Here is a 21,351-nt window from a genome sequence, read left to right as displayed (position 1 = left end):
GGGGGCGGGCGCGGGCGGCGCGGGCGGGCGGCGGTCAGCGCCGCAGCAGCTGCGCCAGGTCGGCGAAGGCGCAGGCGCCCAGCCCCGCGCGCGCCATGCGCCGCAGCAGCTCGCGCGAGTGCGCCGCGCACGCCTCCACCGGCGACGCCCACTGCTCGCCCGCGGCCTCGAGGATGGCGGCGTTGAGCGCCTCGCACACGGCCTCGCGCCGCACCGGCTCCAGCTGCCAGCCCACGGGGCTGGCCCAGGGGTTGCTGTAGGCCAGCAGGCTGAAGGCGTCCTGCAAGGGCGGCGGCGGTAGGCGGTCAGGCGCGGCGGGCGGCGCGCGGCGCCGGCGCCCCCCGCTCACCTCCAGCATGGCCTTGTGGTACGCGTCGCGCTCCAGCTTCTGGCTCATGGCGTACAGCTCGCGGCCGAAGGCCAGCATGCGCTCCACCGAGGCGCGCTCGCGCGAGCCGCAGCCGCCGCAGCCCGCCGCCGCCTCTGCGCACGGGTCGCGTCAGCGGGCCCTCCCGGCGGAGGGCCGTGTGTAGTGGTCGCTAACACTTTTTGCATTTACATAGGGCGCACTGTAACTTTCCGGAACTGGCCACTTGCATGAACAATATTTAAAAAGTAGGCTCAAAAACGGATCGCGTCACTTGGTGCACCGCCATGCTTACCGGATTCAACAAAGGGGCGTCAAATTTGGTACGGGACATAGTAACTGGTGACGAAACATGGATTTATATTAAAATTCCGTTCCCAAAATAAAGCAGCAATCGAGCGAAGGGATCTTTCGAGATGAACCGAAACCAACCAAAGTGGCGCGCGTGGAAAGTGCCTAGAGGCACAATACACATAAAAGCAATAAATTCATTTCTGACCATTTATAGTATTTTTTTCTTATTCATTCCGGAAACTTATAGTGCACCCCACGTATCTCCGAATTCAGAATTCGCTCTTATGCCTTTCGAAGGCAGTATTCTGCAGATCACGGTTGTGAAAAAGAAAATAAACTAAACGTTAAACTCCATACCGTTATATAGTTGGGTATTCCCTGTAAAATCGAATCCGTGTAATTCTAATATGTAGAGATCGTATCGCCCACCCGTACATGTAACTAGCTGGCAATCGAAACGAGCTTTCTGCCACGTTCGCTACTCTGCCGTACATAAAATACATACAGACTTACTGTTCTTATCACAATTTTACTTTATTAGGCAAAATAACATTCCCGGCCACGACACGACTTCGTTCTGTTGCCATTTCGATTGCCACTGGAAACAAATACGTAAAGCTGATCTCCAACAATGGACAAGTGGCACAAAACGATGAAATATTTTTGATTAATTTCTTAAAATTTTTGCCCTTTCAGTGCAATTACGAACCCTAGTAAAACAAGTATAGAGAAATTGCCACCTTGCAATGTGGCTATAGAGGGAAATCCGCTTCTCGGCTGCTGGATGCGTGCGCAACAAACAGAGAGCGACAGTCGGAAGGGAAACGGTTCGCGACCATGCAGTGTTTAGTTCACCCCATTTATTTTGTACATTAGTGTCCCATAGATTACATAAAATACAGAGAACATAATAATATTATATAATACTTGAACATAATTTACGTAAAATAAGCAATACATTTTGGTCCAATATAGGATCGTAAGTCAACAACATGCTCTGGAGGTACATCGTTTGCAGCAGTTGATTAAATATTATGCATTAACTTAATTTCCCATAACCATCCCGTAGCAACACATGCTTTCCCGCCGGTCTTACTCCTCAGACGCCATGCAAAAATCCTACAAAAAGCCTAATCATTTTGTTGGGACCGAAAATAATGTGCATGCACACACATTTTTCAACTCAATTTAGTAATTATGGCAAAACAGAAAATATGATGCAGGTCGACCGAGGCAAAATCAAAGTAAACCTAATTTAGGTCCCTGTCTCTATTGTTGTCGGAAAAACAGGACAGGAGATATGATTTTTAAGTTTAAGTTGTAAAATGCTGACGGCCTCTTATAAATTTTGCCGTGGTACAAATAAAAGCAGGTTACTTTTACGGAATAGCCAATGGGCATCACTTTCACGTAATTTTTTTACATTACTGTCCTTACTGATAACCAGTGGTCAGAAAAAGGTGTTCCAAATCTATAGATACATGTAAAGATATAGCTACAAGGAGCGACGTAGAGTCGTTAAAACCACGAAATATTAATGAATAACTTTTCGAATTCCGGATTCAAGGAAATGGTTTTACTGCGTCGTGCAACAAAACTACTGATCTAGGAAATTGAAGTTGGATTTTAAAGTAAATTCAAATTCGCTGACAGCCTTGTTGCCGTGTCGTCCGGCCCATCCGTCCTAACTTTACTATCCAGCCGGATATCGGATAGAAGAACAATATCCGGCCGGATACCGGATATTTAAAGCTGAGTAAAAATTCATAATCAGTGCTCCAAATAAATTGATTTATTGATTAAATATGATAGTAACAGGATAAAAAGCAACTACAGGATCGTTGGCAATATGTTTATTACTTGCAATTGAAAGAACAATTAAGTTAGATAACGTTATCTGCAAATTTAGTACTCAAATTTCAATAAAGTGAAAAGTTGGTGGATGAAGATCAGTTTTTCTGGATTACGTGGTAATAGTTGGTTCCATTTTTATTTTCATAAACGATACCAGCTTCAGAGGATAGTTTTTCACTATAAACTCTTTCAAACTTTGTTAAATTTTAAGTACTACTTGCACTGATATTAAAATACTGCGAAATTTGCGATTTTTTTCACTGTTAACATTATTCTGTTATGTATTTGTTTGTATTATTGAATAAATTATTCGTTTTTATAAAAGCCAAGCGACTACAACAAATCAAAATGTCAATGTTTAAATGCAATCATTCACTAATTAAACAATCATGAATCGCGTTGTAAACCGGTCGCAACATATTTACGGCAGTGCGTCAGATATCCGGAGGCCGGATATCCGGTATCCGGCCAAATCACTATCCGTTTTATCTCTCGTAATTTCGTCCTACGATGCAGTAAAACCATTTAATAATTAATTAACATTTGGTAGTTTTAACAACCCTATGTCACTCGATGCAGCTATATCTACACATGTATCTTTAGATTTGGAACACCTTTTTGTGACCTATGCTGAAAAGAGACAGAGACAAGATGCAGTATGCTAATGCCCGAATCGACGTCATTAAAATAAATAAATTACATAAAAAGTGTGTTAAAAAGAAAAAATCCTCAGAACCAATTATTGAAGTTAGTAACGGGAGTGAGTCATACAGAATATTTAAAACACAAGCATGTCCCAATTTTACAGCCATTTGTGGATTACACTCACATAAATTGAGTTGAAAAAGGCAATATATACTCAAAACCCAACTAAAAATAACAATACTCACGGATTAACTCAAGATTGGGGAATAACAAGTAATACTTACTACGTATTAAACCTCACTGTGACGTTCTCGAGGTGTTAGTAGATTTGGCAGACGAGTTAGGCGACAGCGTCACGCGATTGACGCAAAGGGAAAGTCTCGGGAGAGGGGAACGCCTCGATACGGACGTTTAAAAAGGTAGGTCAAGCTACCAAACGAATTGTGCGAATAAAAAATGATATCTGTGCGGGCATGGAGGATCAGATAAGAAATGTTTCGAGTCGCCCAAGGCCACCAAGAGCTTACGCAATCTCGAACCGCTCGGAAGACCGCGCGTGCGATCAAACGTCATTCCCGAAGAAAGAAGCCGCTGTGTCGCAGGGTCTATTGGGAAATGACACTCTGCAGAGTTCACGTTCTACATAGCAATGTAAAAATGAAGCTCCCGATGTAAGCGCAGGAAAGTCTGCCGAAAAAAGTGGAGGGCGTGGCGGGGAAGGAGGGGAGGAGGGCGACGAGGATACCCACCCAAGAAATCGGGCATGAGCGCGGCGACGCTGGCGGTCACTCCCGGCATGCCCTTCACCAGCGGCAGCGGCGCCTCTCCTGGAACCACCGCCCACCAGCGTCACGGGCGCTTCGGCTGCCGCAGTGACCCCGCCCGGTCGGCGGTAGCTACTTCGCGCGCTCCCGCACTATCGTCCACAGCGAGCTAATCGCTCGCAGCGCTTTCGCGGATTGCCATCGACCGTAGTCGTCGCGTCGGAGCCTTCGCTCGGGTCACTGCGACAGTTCCTTTCGAGCTCCGGCGCACTTCGGGCCGCCCTCCGGCCCGAAGTGTCGCCGGGAGCCGTGCATGCTGCGCTGCCGGCGGCCAACTCAAAGTAATACGCGACTAGGTGCAGATGGGTGAGATGCGACTCTAATGCGGTGTTAAGTGGCGTGAGGTGACAACAAGCCGGAAGGAAATGGTCGGGCGGTGGTGCCGCCCGGACGGGCGAGCTCCGCGCCGATGGGGAGAGTCGAGCGGGCCCATGCACTACTAGGAAGCGACGAGCAAATAAATATAACGATGACGTCAAATAATGGAACATGTATCTACACAGATATTAAACCGGTGAACCAAAACATTATATAATGAATGATATGTTGTGCAAATAATAAATAAATGAAAAATTATACAATCAAATAGTTAGGTACATAACATTTACATATCTGTAGTAAGATTACTTAAAATTAAATATAAGGAGGTCATATAAATTTGTATGTGTTGCCAATCGGTGGATATAAAATCGTGTGCACGTCGTCCGCGGTTTCCTTCTTAGGGGCGAAAGGACTCGCTTCTCAATTCGCTCCGCTTCAAACCCACATACCAACCTAACTCTGGATGCGACTCCCGGCTCGCCTAAGCGGAAGAGTTGAGGTACAGTTTCCTCACGGAGGTTCGCCCCCGCTACCTGTCGGGTCACCGGCCTAGCCTATCGCTTGTGGACGAATTCGAGAGAGAAAGCGCCGAGAGGAAACTTGCATGCCGGAGGCGGTCTGCGCGCCGAGGCGCCTTCCGCCGTCGTGCGAGTGGCGCGATTGCAGCCGGGCCCGCTTCCCGCCGGTCGCCGGTCGCCGGTCGCCGGTCGCCGGTCGCGCGGTACCTTGGTGCGATCCGTTGGCGTGCGGTTCGTGCGCGAGGGGCAGGGGGTGCGCGTGGTCCGCCTCGTGCGGGGGCGACATGTCCACGTCGCAGTTCTCTTCCCGGTCCGCGTCCTCCTGCGGCTCGGAGACGCCTGGAAACGACTTGCCGTCACGCCGGGCCGGCGCAGGCGCAGGCGCGCGCGAGGGCGGAGAGCGCACCGTTGGTGTGCGCGCCGTTGGCGGCCGGCGGCTGCGCGGGCGGCGCGCGGCTGGTGTGCGAGATGACGGACGTGGCCACGCCGTTGCTGGCGCCCTTCTCGCCCGCCGCGCCCACCTGCGGCAGAAACGCGTCAGGGGGGGCACGCGGGCGCGGGCGGGGGGGCCGGCGCCGCGTCACCTCGGCGTCGGAGCCGTTCACCATCTCCACGAACTGGCGGCACTTGAGCAGGAACAGCAGGTCGCGGTCGCGCTCGAACAGCCCGGGGTAGAGCCGCCGCGTCGCCTCGATGGCCTCGCCGATGCGCCCGCCCAGCACCAGCTTCGACACTCCTGCGACAGAAGGGGCCGGGTTAGCGACGCGCTTCCCGGAAGAGACGACGCCGCGCGGTCCGCACTCACTCTGTCTGTTCTTGATGGAGGCTATGTCCTCGTGTATGAGCTGCCCCGTGGCGCGCGTGAACGCCTGCGCCGTGCCGCAGTAGCCGTGGTGCACCAGGTACGACGACACCATCCTGAAACGACGTTTCGACGGTTGGACGGGCGCTGAACGTGCGCGCCCCCCGAGACGGACGGCCCCGAAGCCTACCTGTGCAGGACTTGCTGCCACTCGCCCTGCTCGGTGGGCAACGGGAACTCGTCGATGGCGAGCCGCGTGCGCGCGCGCAGCTCGCGCAGCATGTCCTCGATGTCGAACACGAACGGCGCCTGCCCGAAGTTGGCGTCCACCACCTCGCCCGGCGTCTGGAGACCCACCGTCGGGTACAGGTTTGGCTGAAAAGCAGTGCGCAACCACTTTAGAAGCAATTTCTTTGGATTCGTTCTCGTACGTCAATGACTAATTAATGCATCGATTAAACATCAGGGTAGTATTCGCATCATGTTTCACCCGGTCCAACCGCACTGGTAACTGGCTGGTGATGATAGATACTACGTCGTAAATACGCGGACCGAAACAGATCAACCTATATTGTACTTGTATGCTAGTTATTATAATCAGGGTCTGATGATTACCGGTAACCCTCTGAAGGCGATGCCGAGATGGTGTCCGTTCTTGGTGTAGAAGCAGGTGTTGTCGACGAGGTTGACGCCGCAACCGATCACGTCACCCGTAGTAAAGGTAGGCCCGTACGGCTGCCCCGTGCCCGACGAGCAGAACGAGTGCCCGTCATCGCCGTGGTAACCGTACGAGTGCTTGTCCCAACCTGCGCACACACCACATTCTACATTTCATTGCTGTTCGCTGGCGTCAACAGTTTTTTTTGTAGACATCTTCCGTTTGCAAATGTAATGGAGAATTTCCGTTTCGGTTAATTAGAAGTCATTATAAATGTATCGGCAACAACAACAACCTTTGTATAATAACTTTGACTTTTTGAATTTTCAATGATCGGGGTAAACGGCAAAAGATTCGCGATTATTTTCACAGAAAGAAAGAAAGATGCGTTCTGTTTGGAATTACGACTCAGACCTCATTCACGCTCGGTGTAGACCTTCCATAAGATAATTTGGGCTTCCTTATTAATTCAATAATAGACCAAGGTCTGTTCAAATGTCGTCACACGTACTGTGATGACGTAATGGCCCACATGGGCGTTCTAGTGACATTCGCCGAGATGCGTAAACTGATATGGAATACTCCGTTTCTACGAGCGCGTTATTGATACGTCAGCGCATTCGCGATTTTCATATCACATATCTGTTATGCTCCTTTGTTATTGGTTCCTACGTAACTTGCGAATGTGACTGAGATGAAGTGTATACTGTTTCATTTTCTTCTGAACATGTTGTGATACAGAAACACTGTGGAATTTCTCCACGAACAATAAAATGTAAATTATTTTTTTTTGGTCTTGCCTAAATTGAACTGGTTAAATCCAGTGCCATGGAGGCACGCTTTCTTAAGTGATACAATAGGAAACAACTTGATTTGGATTCGAATATGATGGGAAGCTTTGGTGTTAATTTGCATGCTTATTCTAATGTGTACGTGTGTCCCTTGATGAAGTTAAAGAATTAACTAACAATGCTCACCAGGCAAGCGGTTCATGTTGACCCCGTGCGCGGAGAGACCGATGCCCATGTAGCCGTCGCGGCCCTTGGACACGATCCGCACCTCGAAGTAGTACAGCCCACAGGCGGCCGGAATCGGGTGCGTCGCCCGCACCGACGCCGCGTCCTTGTGCGTCTTGCCATGACCTGCAATACCATTCATTGCGTTGTAATGCTAAAGGAAGCTTTAAGTGAAGTTGATAGGGTTAGTTCGTGCGTATAAAAGTTATGGTGCGCAACATATAAGCAATCAGAACATTTGTACAAGTTTTTACACAATAACTATGTTTAGAAGTACGTTCAAGGTTGCAATATTTAATTTTCATTACCACTCCTTTGCCTGGTGTGATAATGAAAATGTGAAAAATGTTTTTATAAAGCGATGAATTCGAGGTGCGCAACAGGTAATCTTACAAAGTAGTAGAGCTTTAATTTACTGAGAACTGGGTAAAAGCAATATTAAAAGTTAAACAAACAATAAACGAGACATAATCACGTGAAAATAAAATATGTATTACCAGACTTTTGGCATTTCTATTTGCCAAAAATCAGGCTTCACGCTTTACAATGCGAGAAACAATAAAAGGGTTTACCGTCTATACCATAAGTTCCCAAACTTCTTGGATCACCGCCCACTTAAGCAAGATAAAAACCCACTACCACAAAAAAATCATAGAAAACACGTATTTTTATATTAACTTAAAACAAAAAGTGACAAGGAAAAAAATATATTTGTAGTGTACTATATAAATAATTCAAGATGTTTTTCTAACCTCCTGGACAGCATCAATAGCCCCCAATTGCTTCCGAGGCCCCTACCAGGTCCTAGGACTCTTCAGCGCCTAGGGGCGGTAGGGACCACTTTGGGAAACTATAGTCAATGATTGTACCTACAACATTGCTTTCTCACAGGAAATCATATTACGCGCCCTATTTACACGAGCGACATAACAAGACAAAGAGATGTTTCCGCTAAAACCGACTATTTATTTATAAAGATTCAGATAATTCGTAGCTGTTTGCCATAAACAAGTGGTGTTTTTTGCACACGCTTTCCAACCCTACGTCGCAATTATTTAGGCAGCAAATAAGTCGTTATAGAAATTGCTATCACAAATGGAAAAAGTTTTAGAAAAAAGTCAATCTGCATCCCGATACCACATACAAAAGGTGATAAGGACAGCTCGAAATGTGAACGGCTCAAGAAAGTTCGAAAAGCTTTATATTAACCTTAGCTATGTGACATACTGGCGACAAAACAAAGATAATAATTATGATTAAAACACGCAATTAACAAATAATAATTAAGCAGTAAATCCAAACAGTATTAGAGTTGACTATCGAATCAGTAACGCGTTGGCGTCGAATGAAAAAAAACGAGCCTATCGCAACGTCAACACACTTCCATTCTGTAGACGCAGCATTAGCAGCGGCGCCACAGCCTGATCTGGTCAGGCTACGACTCTACGACAAGTAGGTTATCAACTTTATAATATAGCATTTCATCTATGAAAATAATGACAATGATCACACTGTATTTCAAACCACAAAAATCAGACGTTCCCTTAAATAGCGCCATTAAAAATAACACGTGGAAAATTGGTTTATTATCTCTAAATACTATTTTTACTGATGGCATGGAAGTTGTTTTGCTGTCGAGAAACGAGTGGTAAACCACTACGGCACAATTTGTACCAGAAATTATAAATAAACACAACTCTATTTTGATTTTACCGTTTATTACGATAGCGCAGCATTCTACGCAGCAAGAAATGATGAATCCCTTGAATATATCGGGTGGTGAAATAAATAAAACGAGCAAAACAAAGGCGAGGTAAGCATGTCATGCCCGCGGTGGCAGCAGACGCGGCGCAGGCGCAGCGGGCGCGGGTGAATGAACGCCACGTGTTTACACAACAACACGCTGGAGTGGGAAGATGATCACGTAGATAATAAACCCCTGCGATTAATCCACCACGTGGACTGAACACTAGAACGATAATTAACATTTACAACTTGACATAACAACGCGAAATATCACATAAGAATTCCAAGGCGTTAATTCAAATGAAAAAATCCCTTTTTTTTCTCGAATTTCGTTTCAGTTCATCACAAACCACTTTATCACGAAGTACATCATTTGTCGTAGTCGAAATAGACCTAAGACGAATTCAGATGAAAAGCTAAAAGCTACCCGTCCACAAGTCAGCGATCTTAAGAAAGATCAATGACCCCACAATAAAACAGGTGTAGTCCTTTTACCCTTGCTTCATTGTGTGGCAAATGTAAATACATTTTTAAGAACGTTTATAAAGCCATTCGTTTCGCTCGACCATTCTATTGCTCCTCGTCGAATGAATCGGCATTCGAATGAGTTTGTGGTTGATTAACAAAATTCACAAGAAATATACAACACACTCGAAAACTGAAAATCAGGCCAACTGGCCGACGAGTGTCTTGGAAGCCAGATAAAAGAGCAAGACGTAGGCACACTTATTTTTGCTAACGCACACGAGTATAACAATAATGTAATTAGCACACCAGGCAACGTACACTTTAGAAATTCTTTACACAAATCAAGTGCGGTCGAGGCAAGCGGTTCATCGCTCCACGCCACCGCCGCGTGGCACCGCCTTGCAACTCTTGACCTTCGATAACGAGCACAGGGATGAGTCATTACCCCTAATGGCAGTCGAGCCCCGCGCTGTCTCTACAATTCCGACGCATCCTTCCATCTATGCAATGATAACATTTTGCGTTTTTGCTACCGTGTTATCCGAACAGAACACATTCAAGAGCTAACACTACCAACGTGTTGTTTGGTTGCTTGGCCTACGCCCAATATCTGTGCGCACGCGTGCGTCTAACATGCATCAAATGTCAAGGCGTGCACGAGGTCGACACCCGCGCTTCCTGAAAACATATACCCAATCATTAAGGTATCGGACTATTCAAACAATTTATCTGAAGCAAATTACATGTGAATGTAGCCAAGTTAATGCACATCAAACATGCGCTCGCTAATGAACAGCACTCACTGCGCGAGCTCTGAACGGTAGTGGCCCGTTATGAGGAACAATGCAACGTGGGCAAGCAACATGGCGGAGTTTGCAAGCAAACGAGCGTACACCGAATTAGCCACAATCGTAAGCGGACCGTTGCCCCGCTGCACCTGCACGCTGCATCTCGCCACTAACTGCGCACGACGCACCGTTGCCACCAGGAAATGGATCCTTCCAGTGCACTGACTCATGCCACTTGCAGCAAATTCCGCGACCACAGACTAGCGTGATGTGCCATTTCTTAACAACGCTAATCGATTACAGCAGGATGCGCATTAGCTTATGTTTGAAGAATAATATCTACACTGCTCTACCACTCCGAAATATGATCAGTACCTCTACAATGAGCTGTACAGTTGTCGCTAGCGATCACGTAATAAAGTATTTGACAATTACATTAATATGGCGAATTGTGCAACGCCCTTTAGCTGTTACTCGTCGCTGGCTAGACAATGTAACTATAAAATCATGGTAAAGGTAAAAAAATCAAAACAAGCACTAGTATCTAAACAAAATAACAATGGCCGTAGCGAGCCCTGCAAATTAGGGTGAAAATTGGCATACATAACACTGGCAAAATATTGGTTAGGTACAGTAATAACATAAACATTTTTAGAAACCAGAAATACAAACTACTGACAGTGATTTATTAGATACAAATTGCACAACACGGCACATAGATGTCGCAAAGTAATATGCTAACGGAACATGTGCTTCGCATCAATAAATAAAATGCTGTATACGGTATCTTCGTCACACAGCAAGTTTTAATTCATGACTTAACGTTAGAGCGACGTTCTGAGGCGAAACACATATTAAAGATAAGGAAAATAGAATGAGGAGTCCGTACAATACACAGAAATTAGAAGAACAAGGTTCAAGACGCTCTAGGCTTGAACGTTACCTCAAACACACACTAATATCATGTGAATTCGCACCATTGCTACTAAACAGACTCGTCTTTATTCTGAACATTGCTTCCTGAACATTCGCAGTTTTTGTTTGATCATCTGTAGCAAGCAGTGCAGGCCTCCGTGTTTCATTCAAGATTGTGTTAAACAATAAAAATTTGAATGGAGTCTTGAAAATTGAGCTCTGTTTGTTAGCAGGGTACTTGTTATTTGAGGTGTTCACGTACGATACATCCAGAGGCGTAAGTGGAGGTAGGGCAGGTGGGGTCGGCGGCCGGGGCCCTGCGTCCCACCTTACAACAAATAGAGAAAACGTCCTAGTCCATTAAATAGAATGACATTTTGGACCCCATACACACCACTTACGCATCTGGCCGCTCGGCGATACATCTTCGAAATCCCGGAAAGCGGGCTGGCTAAAGAAAGCGAGTGAGTGCTTCAATGAATTCGTTTGCAGAACGAGCGCGAATGAACGCGACCGAGCGAACCCGCTCGGAGCTGTCGCGATGGAGGAGCTGTCGCGAACGAGCCGCGTCCTCACCCGACTACTGACACGCGAGCATTTAGAGCATAGTGGTGCTATGGAGCCGAACAACATAAGCAATCAAACACTATATTTACAGTAAATCTAATATAAATCTTACAAACTATATTGATACCGGTTACATTGTAAGGCTCGTGTGCCGCTATCTCTAATATGTGTCACTTTTTACGCGCTGGGCAAATTAAGTTTCATAATTGTTTCGAGTTGTAAGGTCACACAACTATTTTCTATAGTCGGTGTAACGTACACCGATGTCAACACGTTGGATGCGAAAATTTACCAAGGTCTCCTCTTCGATGTGTTACCAGCTCTTGGAAATATTGTATTTCCTACAACGTAGCACGCGTAGAGTTGTAAATACCTTTACTTTCAACCTTTATAAACATCGGCGAGTACTGAACGATGCTATGTATTTGTAATGAGAACAGATATCTTCACTTCATTATTCATGTTGTAAAGTAAATAAACGCAATGAAGATAGATAAAAACTATTATTTTGGCTCTTGACAGTAGTACTCAATAGTCGCTTACAGAAATCCAATTGCATGGCAAATGAGCTTGATTAATTGGCTCTAGTAGGGATCTAAGCCACTTTGGGGTGACGCGACGCATACCGATCAGGGCACAGGTTGTTTACTGATGAGCAAGCAACCATTACGATTGTGGCGTTGTGCTGTGATGTGGGCGGTGAGGCGGCCTTGCTCTGTTCCGCGCCCGCTACTTCCATACTACCTCGGCTAGCTAACTTTATCCAAGCTAAGCATTTACTTCAAATTAAATAAGCTTCCATACCAGTTCGACATAAATCCCCCGCACGTTACCGCTTTTACGCTTCAACATGTTTCGCCTACAAGAATGCTTGTAAAGTGGATAAAACAAATACATACTGCTATAGATAAAACAAACCAGTAATAAATGTGCCCATGTATAAAACGGACTAATTACAATGCCAAAACATATTTGATTGGACACGACATGCCACAGGAACGGTAACGGCAGCAAACTGTTTTCCAGATTACTCAATTAACATCGGCGGCCGTTATCGACGATTGATAAACATCCCCAGCAGCATCGCCTGACGCGCTGCGCTGACGCTGTGCGCTCCAGCGACTCCGATTATGCTAACAACCAATTGGCTGCTCTAAGCCGAATACAATGCCTACTTGGTTTATCACTGGATAATGAATAATTCAAAACCAATTGCTTCCGTCTTAAACTGCGCGCTAAAATAAACAGACACGCACTTGGTAATTTTACGAACATGAGGCACGCAAAGAGACCGCCGCCGTTCAGTTGACCCCGCGTGTCGCATTGTTCGCTACATCTGACCTGAATAAAGTAGCAGTTACATATGCATTTAAAATTCTAATAATTTTCTTTTAATTATTGAACCAACAGCAACAAGTCAAGTAAATTGAAAAGTAATTATGGCTCGGGCCAGAATCTTACGGTTTGGAAATTGCTCACGTCATATTTCGTAAAGCAGCCGATCATCACATTACGCGCCCGACATGACACGGATTGCCTCCAAGTCGAGCTCTTAATTAAGAACCAACCATTCTCCCACAAGGCTACCACCGCTCTTAGTAGTCGATACTTACGATCTATTCTACTCACTAATGTCGGTTATAATTACTGTTATAGTAATTACAGGCAGCTCGTATTATAAACGTATCGTATTCACATCTCTGGTTAAAGAGGGCAGACACTTAATATCCAATTACAGCTTGGAAATAAATCTTAATGCTTTGCATGTACAGAGCAGAAAATTAACTTTGCATGTGTTGGACCTTTACATTTCGACTTATTTTGAGCCCCGTACAGCTGATTTTCTTGAAAGCCTGATCACCTACGCTAATAAATCGATCCTATTGGCTTCTGTAGAAATTTTAGATCTTTCAGTTTAACAAGAGTTCGTGTGTTCCGAGGCATTCGAAAAGCTTCGTAATATTTTTCAGTTGTTTGTCATTACAAACAATTCAGTGTACATTTTCGTGGACGTAGAACCATCACGGCTGAGTACTTGTACAAAATACGAAAGCTCCAAAATCCAAACTGTTTCGATAGCGATAACGTTGTTTGTGAAATGTTACAAGTAAAAAGCAGAGTAAGCGAAACGAACTTGATCTGCCAGCGGCAAACGCTAATTTGGCACCGATCAAAACATTACATAGCATAGTCAAACTTCGTACGCTTCAAAACCAGTTATAGTAAAAAAATTTGGAAAAATCTACCTTACGGAATGTAAATCTAAATTCAAAACAATAACCGACCCCGAGATCGTGATCGATTCCATTTATATAGGAAATATATTATGTAACAGGCTCAAACATAGTATGGATCTCAATTTACTGGACTTCGGAAACTACAGTGCGGTTTCTTAAACATCCCCTTCTCTATTGGAAGATGAGACACGGTCTCACTATCAATTAGTCTTTCGTTTTACAACTTAAGAATTTATGTCACAGCGCTCTTTAGTTTCTTTTTATTTATATTTACGAGATATAAGATACTTCACAATAGACAGCCAAAATGGATAAGCTACTTCCAAAGTTGATCATGAAGATAATAAACTTTCACTATCACCACGTTAATATGCTAGATGTTAATATGCGTGGTAATGCTAGATCAACTTCTACTCGTGGCCTCTCTTTCTTTGAGATACAAATAAACAAAAATGAACTCGTTTAAAACATTTTGTGGTACATGTCTACAAAATCTGAATAATTGTGTCTAACGTGCATTTAGCTCCAGGAGATAAAGCTTCAAGAATGCCTTCTGCACCATTAAATGCAAAATTCAAATGGTCGCAACGAATGAAACACAAGTTTTGAGCGAAGGCTGTTGCTTTTTATGTTGCTTGACCCAACATTGGGCAAATACTGACCCTAACAAAGGGGGATAAAGTTGATTACGGAACCTCCGCAAGATGCATATACCAATTCTTCAACAAGGCCATTTGTATGTTCCCACAAAGCAAAGTGGGCCTTAATACCTCACAGCAAAATATATTTGCCGATGCCTGTAAAAATAGTGGAGGGGGGAGCAGCACGTGGCGACCCGCGCCGTAGCGAGCTTGACCTAGTTAGAAGATGCACCATTTCGGCCCAGTTACGAGGGCAAGGACGACCCTTAGGACCGATGCTCGCTCGGAGCTCATCTGAGGTCTCTTACATCTGAGTTCAACATGTCAAGAAATAATGTATAAAATAGAAAGCAAAACGATTGTTAACAACGCAATACGTGCTTTAATACGTGCATCGAATAAGTTTATGGAAAACAGAATAATCGTGATAAAGTAAACGGTAACCGATTAAGAACCTTCTGATCTAAACATGTATCATTTGGCAAGATGCCGTGCCTCGCACGGCGTGCCGACTCTTAATCCAACACTGCCATAGTCTTTATAATAGTATTGGACATTGAACAACCAGAAACGCGGCATAGTTGTAATTTTTATGCGTTATCGCTTAACAAAGTCGCTGCGTAATTAACGGTTGACAGACGCCCTAATTAGATGGCCATCGCCGCAACAAACAGCGATACGTTGCAACTAGTTTATAGTCAATGATACAAATACAGTATGCGGTCGGTCACAAACAGTCACGAACAGTGCAATACGAGCGTTAAAAGTAAATTCGCCGATCGGCGCGGGAAGGCAATGCATTCGAGATTTGGTTCATCGACTGCGCACAATAGCCACAACGCGTTGCACCACTGATTAGACAAAGACACTGACAAGAATACTGCAAACTCTGTAATTTATTCAATATTTTTATGAGGCCACTACAGGAACAGATGTACTAGTTTATATGTCCACAGTCACTGTGACGAACGTAGATACCTTGCAAGGTTATTTATGTCAACGAGAAATGAAAAGAGGGTGAATCCAAAACGCAAGAAAGTTTTTTTTAATGAGACCTTTTTTACGACAACTATGAACTTATCAGCTGTGTAAATGTCAATAGACTGTTGTGAAGTATTAGGATGTTCAACAGAGCATAAGTAGAGGTCGCATTCAGTACTCGTTTTACCCATACGCCTGTGACCTCATTAGCGACATGGAAGTCATTCCACTCCCTGGAGTAAGCGTTAAGTATAAAAGACGGCTCCGCCCCGCTGCCATATCGTACAAAACAGATTAGCTATTGTTTATTTACAATATGATAAATACGCATTTGATCGTAGACTGTAGTAGTAATTTGAAAATATCTAATCACGAATTAACAAGGGCATCCTGTTCAAAACTTAGGTATCTACATCCTAATAAATTGTGCTACTTTAGCGTATATTGTTTTGAAGCATTTAATACCGCCAATCTCCGCAAATATGCATGTCATTTGGCTCTCAGTGAAAATGTCGAGTGTGAGTGAACTTTGTGGATCTCGAGGGGACACGTGCAAATTTCACAAACGCACCGTCGAAAAAAGCACAACATTATTTTGGTCACGCGGCTGTTAATTAATAAGGGGTAAAAGAAAAAGCCCGTGAATGGACAGCGCTGACCTCTCATTCATAAAGTATGACTCTTGTGTCGCCAGGCCCTGCCCATAAGGCGAGGGGAGCTACAAGCCTACGCGCATTTACAGCAAGAGCCATACATAGCGACGTCATGCGGTAAGCGGGCTACGACTGTTTATGTTTTGAGAACGTCATATTTACATAAATATTACTACAACTTGGTGTGGTTGGTTGAAATTTTCATGGACTTTGTACTTGCATAATGTGACGAAAATATTCACATAGCGGCCCAACGAATTATCGGATGCTTATGGAGACTAAAGCCATTCTATATCATAGCGGGGTGGAGAAGCTGTTGTCAGCAACCAGACAAATTTCATTATTATGACACCTCCAAGGTGATTATATAGTCAATATGATGATATACCATTGGTTAAACTCTCGATAAATAGTGGGCCCTCCAAGTTTATATTAATACCACAACAAACAAAGAATACTGCTTAATGTTGAAGCTTTAAAGCGACAATCATTGCGCTGAACGGAAGACGGTATACAACATTATACTCATCATTAGCAAGCCCAGGGCGAAAACGAGATACATGCAGATGTTGTAAATAGAGGGTTACAGTCACTACGCGAGCGCAGGGGAAACAACACAAGTGCTTTGAAAATTTCCCATCTAAATACGAGCTCTGTGTTTACATTTTGCAAATTAACCCTCCTTCTCACATCTACAAAACTTATTGTTGTCTTGTATCTGGAGCAAAATAAAGGATATTTGAGTCAGAGTAAATGTGTTAGCAAATTAGATAATAAAGCCTTAATCAGCCTTAAGCCCGTCTACCTATGTTTCCCGTGTACTCTGCAAAACGCACTCGTATTGATTTATCCACTTCTCTGTACATGACTGCTGCCGTACGGTTGGTTTGTCCAAGCGTGTTTGTTATACAAAGTTGTATGTTTAACGCGTGCATATGGGTATTGTAATATAATTATAAGAAAATTAATTAACAGCAACGTTAAAGAAGCGATTATTTAGCTCGCCGCTGTTTCCAGACATGTGACGCGTAGTAGTAATAACATTCATAAAACGCAACAATAGGCTTGTGTAGATACCACGAACTTCTATTCATTGCCTAATAGTTCGACTCAGTGTCGCTACTAATTTGCATCGGACGGCTGAACTTGTTCCATTAATCACCCTAAAAATATCTTAAATACCAAAATTGTCATAAGTAGAGTCGACCCAACATCACAACGAGATTCTCATGATGCATGATGTTAAATTTGAATGATGGAGCGAGCAAAAAGAAGACTGCCTGTGTCGCTAGTCACCAGGCATCACTATTCGCCAACAGGTTTCATAGGTCGTTCGCCCGATGTTCAGCTACCACACCAACAATCTCAAACATATAAATTGAATAAGTCTATTCCAAACATGTTTGTTAATTTTACTTTAACAATAACATGTTTAATTTTGATAGTGACATACTAAACAATATGTGAATGTAAAAATGAAATATTTTGATTCGCAATATGCTACACTCGTGTTTTTATTTTAAACATGGAATAAGTCCTGCGGGTGTGAGAGTTGCTATAAATTGTAAAGGGTTTTTGCCCGGAGTCTAGACGCAGAATTAGGCAAAGTGCAACGACGTGTACCGGTCTAGACCAGACCCGGTCAACACCCGGCGCGTCTACACCCGATCAATATCGCACCGGCACACGCGGGTAGCCATAACGGCCGCTACGCCGCGCATCGGTGCAATTTCGAGACAGACCATGAATTATTTTCGTAGGGAAAATGTTAGCTATACAATGGGATCAATTATTAACTAAAGGGATCACCATTCTATACTTTTGTATGTTTTTTTTTAAATGAAACAATGGCATTCGTACTTCGAACGATTCTACGCTCCCTCGCCAACTTTTCTCTAACATTGATCAAAACTGCAATTGATAGAAAGCAGACAAGTGCAAATTACATTTAGATATTATTTAGAAAGCAATAGTTGCAGTTATTACCGAGCCCGCAATACTATCATTACCAGCACACCAAGTGAAATGGACATAGAGCTGCTTCCTCAGTCAAGAAACAAGACTAACTTTACTTTTATGCAGTTGTTACAAATACTGATATGATCATTACATCTAAATTACTGACAATACTTAGAAGATTACATTTTAAATACAACAAGTTTTAAGAAGGGGTCCACATCAAACTTGTATTGTATTGTGTAAATAACACAATATTCAAGGGTCAGACAACAACAAGTTTTACCTACTGTTTATCTAATCAGTTTAAGCAGGGTCAATAAAGTACATAATGAAATTATGTACAATTTTCCCACATAAATATGTGCAATGCTTGCAAAGTTATTAGCTAATTTACTATGTGGAACAATGTTGATTAACTTGTTGGAATTAATTAAAAAACAATGGTCAATTAATAGCATTTAAATACTTTTAATCAATAGAAAATAAATTACTACTAAAATGTCATATTTGCAATCTCATTTGCCAAGCTACGTAGATAGTTATTGTGCCCCGCAATGTTAATAACCTATGTTGCTAGGAATGAATCCTAATAATGAATAACGATATTTAGTCCATAATACTGTGTGTAATTTTCTAAAAATTAACAATTCAAATGAATCTGTGCCCAGCAATTGGACGTATGATGGGCTGACTATGATTCAAATGAAACAGCTTCACTATTTATTTCCTAAGCATAACTAACATTTAGCTGACAGTCGATATAATATTTTCGACTGGAATCACTAGTTACTTGCAAGCGGTCAAAAATTTAGCACAATAAACGGTCATTTCACTCTTCTTCTGTCAATCTTCAAACAACACAGACTAGTTAAATTTTGATTTATTTGTAACGCGAGAGTGAATAGGCATCATTTAGGTGTGCATGCTCCATTGTCGACCTCTTGGTACTTTAGCACTTGGTGTAACGGGCTGGTGTCCACAACTCGACATCAATATGCCTATTTTGCGTGTGATCATTGTCGCCCTCATCATCACTTTCCATCAAGTGAGATGAAGGTCAAATGCGTTACAAAATATTGTTACCCTTAACAACTAAAGTTGACAACATGAAGTTCAAATAAATTCATTGCCAATGTAATCGACGCAACATTATTCTGTCTGGCATAATGTTAGTACACTAAAAACTATCAACAAGAATATCACTGTTAAATATAGACTAACTGAATGCAAAATGAAGTATGCAAACAAATGTAAACATACTGTCATTGACAGTATGACAAGAGCTTCACACTGTAACTGCCTCTGTAACATGGTCCATACAATAAACACCTTTTCAATTTAGGTGGTATGGACAGCCCTCTATGCAGAGCGTGCATGGAGGGGGAGGAAATGGACATACAGATACTAGTAGAGTGCTCCGGCATGGCCAACTACAGGGCCAAGTACCTAGGATTGCCAAGTTCGCTCCCCGAAGTCTTCAGCAAACCGAAGAGGCTGCTGAGAGTCCTGGAAGAGCCTGGGAGGCACGAGTAGGACCCAGCACCCACCACACACAAAATAGGCGTCTCGACGTCGAGTTGCAGACACTAGCCCGTTTCACCAAGTACCAAGTACATACTGTCATTCATTAGGAATCTGTGTACATCATTACCAACTTTGACAAAAAAAAAATATTTTTAAGTATACATGATGTATTTTACCTGTTCATGGAATAAAAGGTTCTAATATTTGCTGCACTAAATGTGTAATGCGTGTTTAAGATGGAAAGGCTGGCTTAGAAAATTTGAAATTTGATTAACAGTTTTAGGTAAGAGTAATAAAGTATTTTTACTTAACAAGAGAATATAACAATGATTGAAAATGGAAAAAATGTTTGGACTATTTTCAAACTTGATTTGGGCTCTTAACAGTTATAGATAAATTCTAGGTGAAAAAAATAGTTATTAATTTGCAATATAAATGTATAACGATGATGTCACAATAAGATATTAAAAAATCACAGCAAAAAAACACTAGAGGCCCTATGGGGTGTTGGGTGATTTGATTAGGTACTTCAAGTAATTGGCTTTAGAATTATGCTGATAAAAGTAAAATATCAAAACAAATACATTTTTAATAAATATGTAATGTCCATATGAAAACTAAAAATGTTAACAGTAATTGGCAGTCTCTAAAATACTTGTTCTAGTTAAGACCTCAACATCATAAGCACTATGTTGCACTGTTAAGGAACAAAGCATTAGAATTCTATCAAACATGATACTTTCATTTCAAGGTGACTTAATTAGCATGCACAAAAAACCATTTTTGCAGTATCACATTCACTTTTCATTTATAAGTAAATAATTAAGTAGACCTTATGTCGAATACAAATAACGTTAACACAGCGTAGGGCGAGATATTTCGTAACTTTTGTCTGCCATTTCAAGTACCACCTAGCTAGAGGAGACCTTGTAATATATCGCACAATTGTGAACCGATTATCACACTCAAACGATACCAATTCAGTCAAATACATGTACAATATCGATTTGGACAACTTTTCAAGCGTTTTAGCAGGGTCCTCATTTATTTTTAAGAATTGTTACAAAATATACGATCAGCTGATTTCTTTGTTTGAGGTAATGCGACAGATATATCCAATGCAGCATACGACACAATCGCGGGATGCTGTGACACGTCAGACGCCTACCAGCTCATCTAAACTAGTTAAAACTACAGCTGATGACTTCTTACACATTTATAAGCATAATGAAAAGGAGTTTCGCAAATCACTAGTCCATAAACAAACCTTGAAAGTTCTTACCTTTGTAGTGGACTCGAAGATTATTTTGCGACAGCCCGATGTAGCTGAATTTGTCCTTGGTACTCCATGCTCTTGGCAGTGGTGTTTCATCTTCGTTCACATTAGGATAAAGTAATTTTAAACGGTCTACTGTATCACTTTGCACTTGATTTTGGGAATCCATCGCTCCCCGTCCACTACCCATCGCAGCCATTTCTAATTTCCTTATTTCATGTCAATGACGTCACATCCACTAGTTCAGAAGAAGAGGCGTGGGGGCGCTGCTAACACTAAAAAACCGTAACTTATCAT

The 21,351-nt window shown here is 43.0% G+C and overlaps 1 protein-coding gene across 6 annotated transcripts; it reads right to left on the bottom strand.

Annotated features, from left to right (window-relative positions):
* Positions 1-27: 27 nt before the first annotated feature.
* On the bottom strand, positions 28-21,329 carry LOC113231144 (ran-binding protein 10). 6 transcript variants are annotated; one of them, XM_026465332.1, is made up of 12 exons: positions 21,061-21,329; positions 11,479-11,544; positions 7,252-7,425; positions 6,241-6,431; positions 5,816-6,000; positions 5,629-5,741; positions 5,408-5,559; positions 5,230-5,344; positions 5,031-5,162; positions 3,910-3,987; positions 350-483; positions 28-280 (listed from the first exon to the last, which is right to left on the bottom strand). In XM_026465332.1, the coding sequence occupies exons 1-12, from the start codon at positions 21,251-21,253 to the stop codon at positions 35-37; spliced, it is 1,779 nt and encodes a 592-aa protein (XP_026321117.1). In that variant the 5' UTR covers positions 21,254-21,329; the 3' UTR covers positions 28-34. The 6 variants fall into 6 exon arrangements, with proteins under 6 accessions (XP_026321117.1, XP_026321118.1, XP_026321121.1 ...); XM_026465333.1 differs by having other exon boundaries at positions 7,261-7,425; XM_026465336.1 differs by lacking the exon at positions 3,910-3,987.
* Positions 21,330-21,351: the final 22 nt, after the last annotated feature.

This window comes from Hyposmocoma kahamanoa, unplaced genomic scaffold, assembly GCF_003589595.1.
Source record: "Hyposmocoma kahamanoa isolate Upper Pololo Valley unplaced genomic scaffold, ASM358959v1 64, whole genome shotgun sequence".
Taxonomy (NCBI): domain Eukaryota; kingdom Metazoa; phylum Arthropoda; class Insecta; order Lepidoptera; family Cosmopterigidae; genus Hyposmocoma; species Hyposmocoma kahamanoa.
The sequence above is the reverse complement of the archived record's forward strand: the minus strand, read 5'-3'. Positions and strand labels throughout refer to the sequence as shown.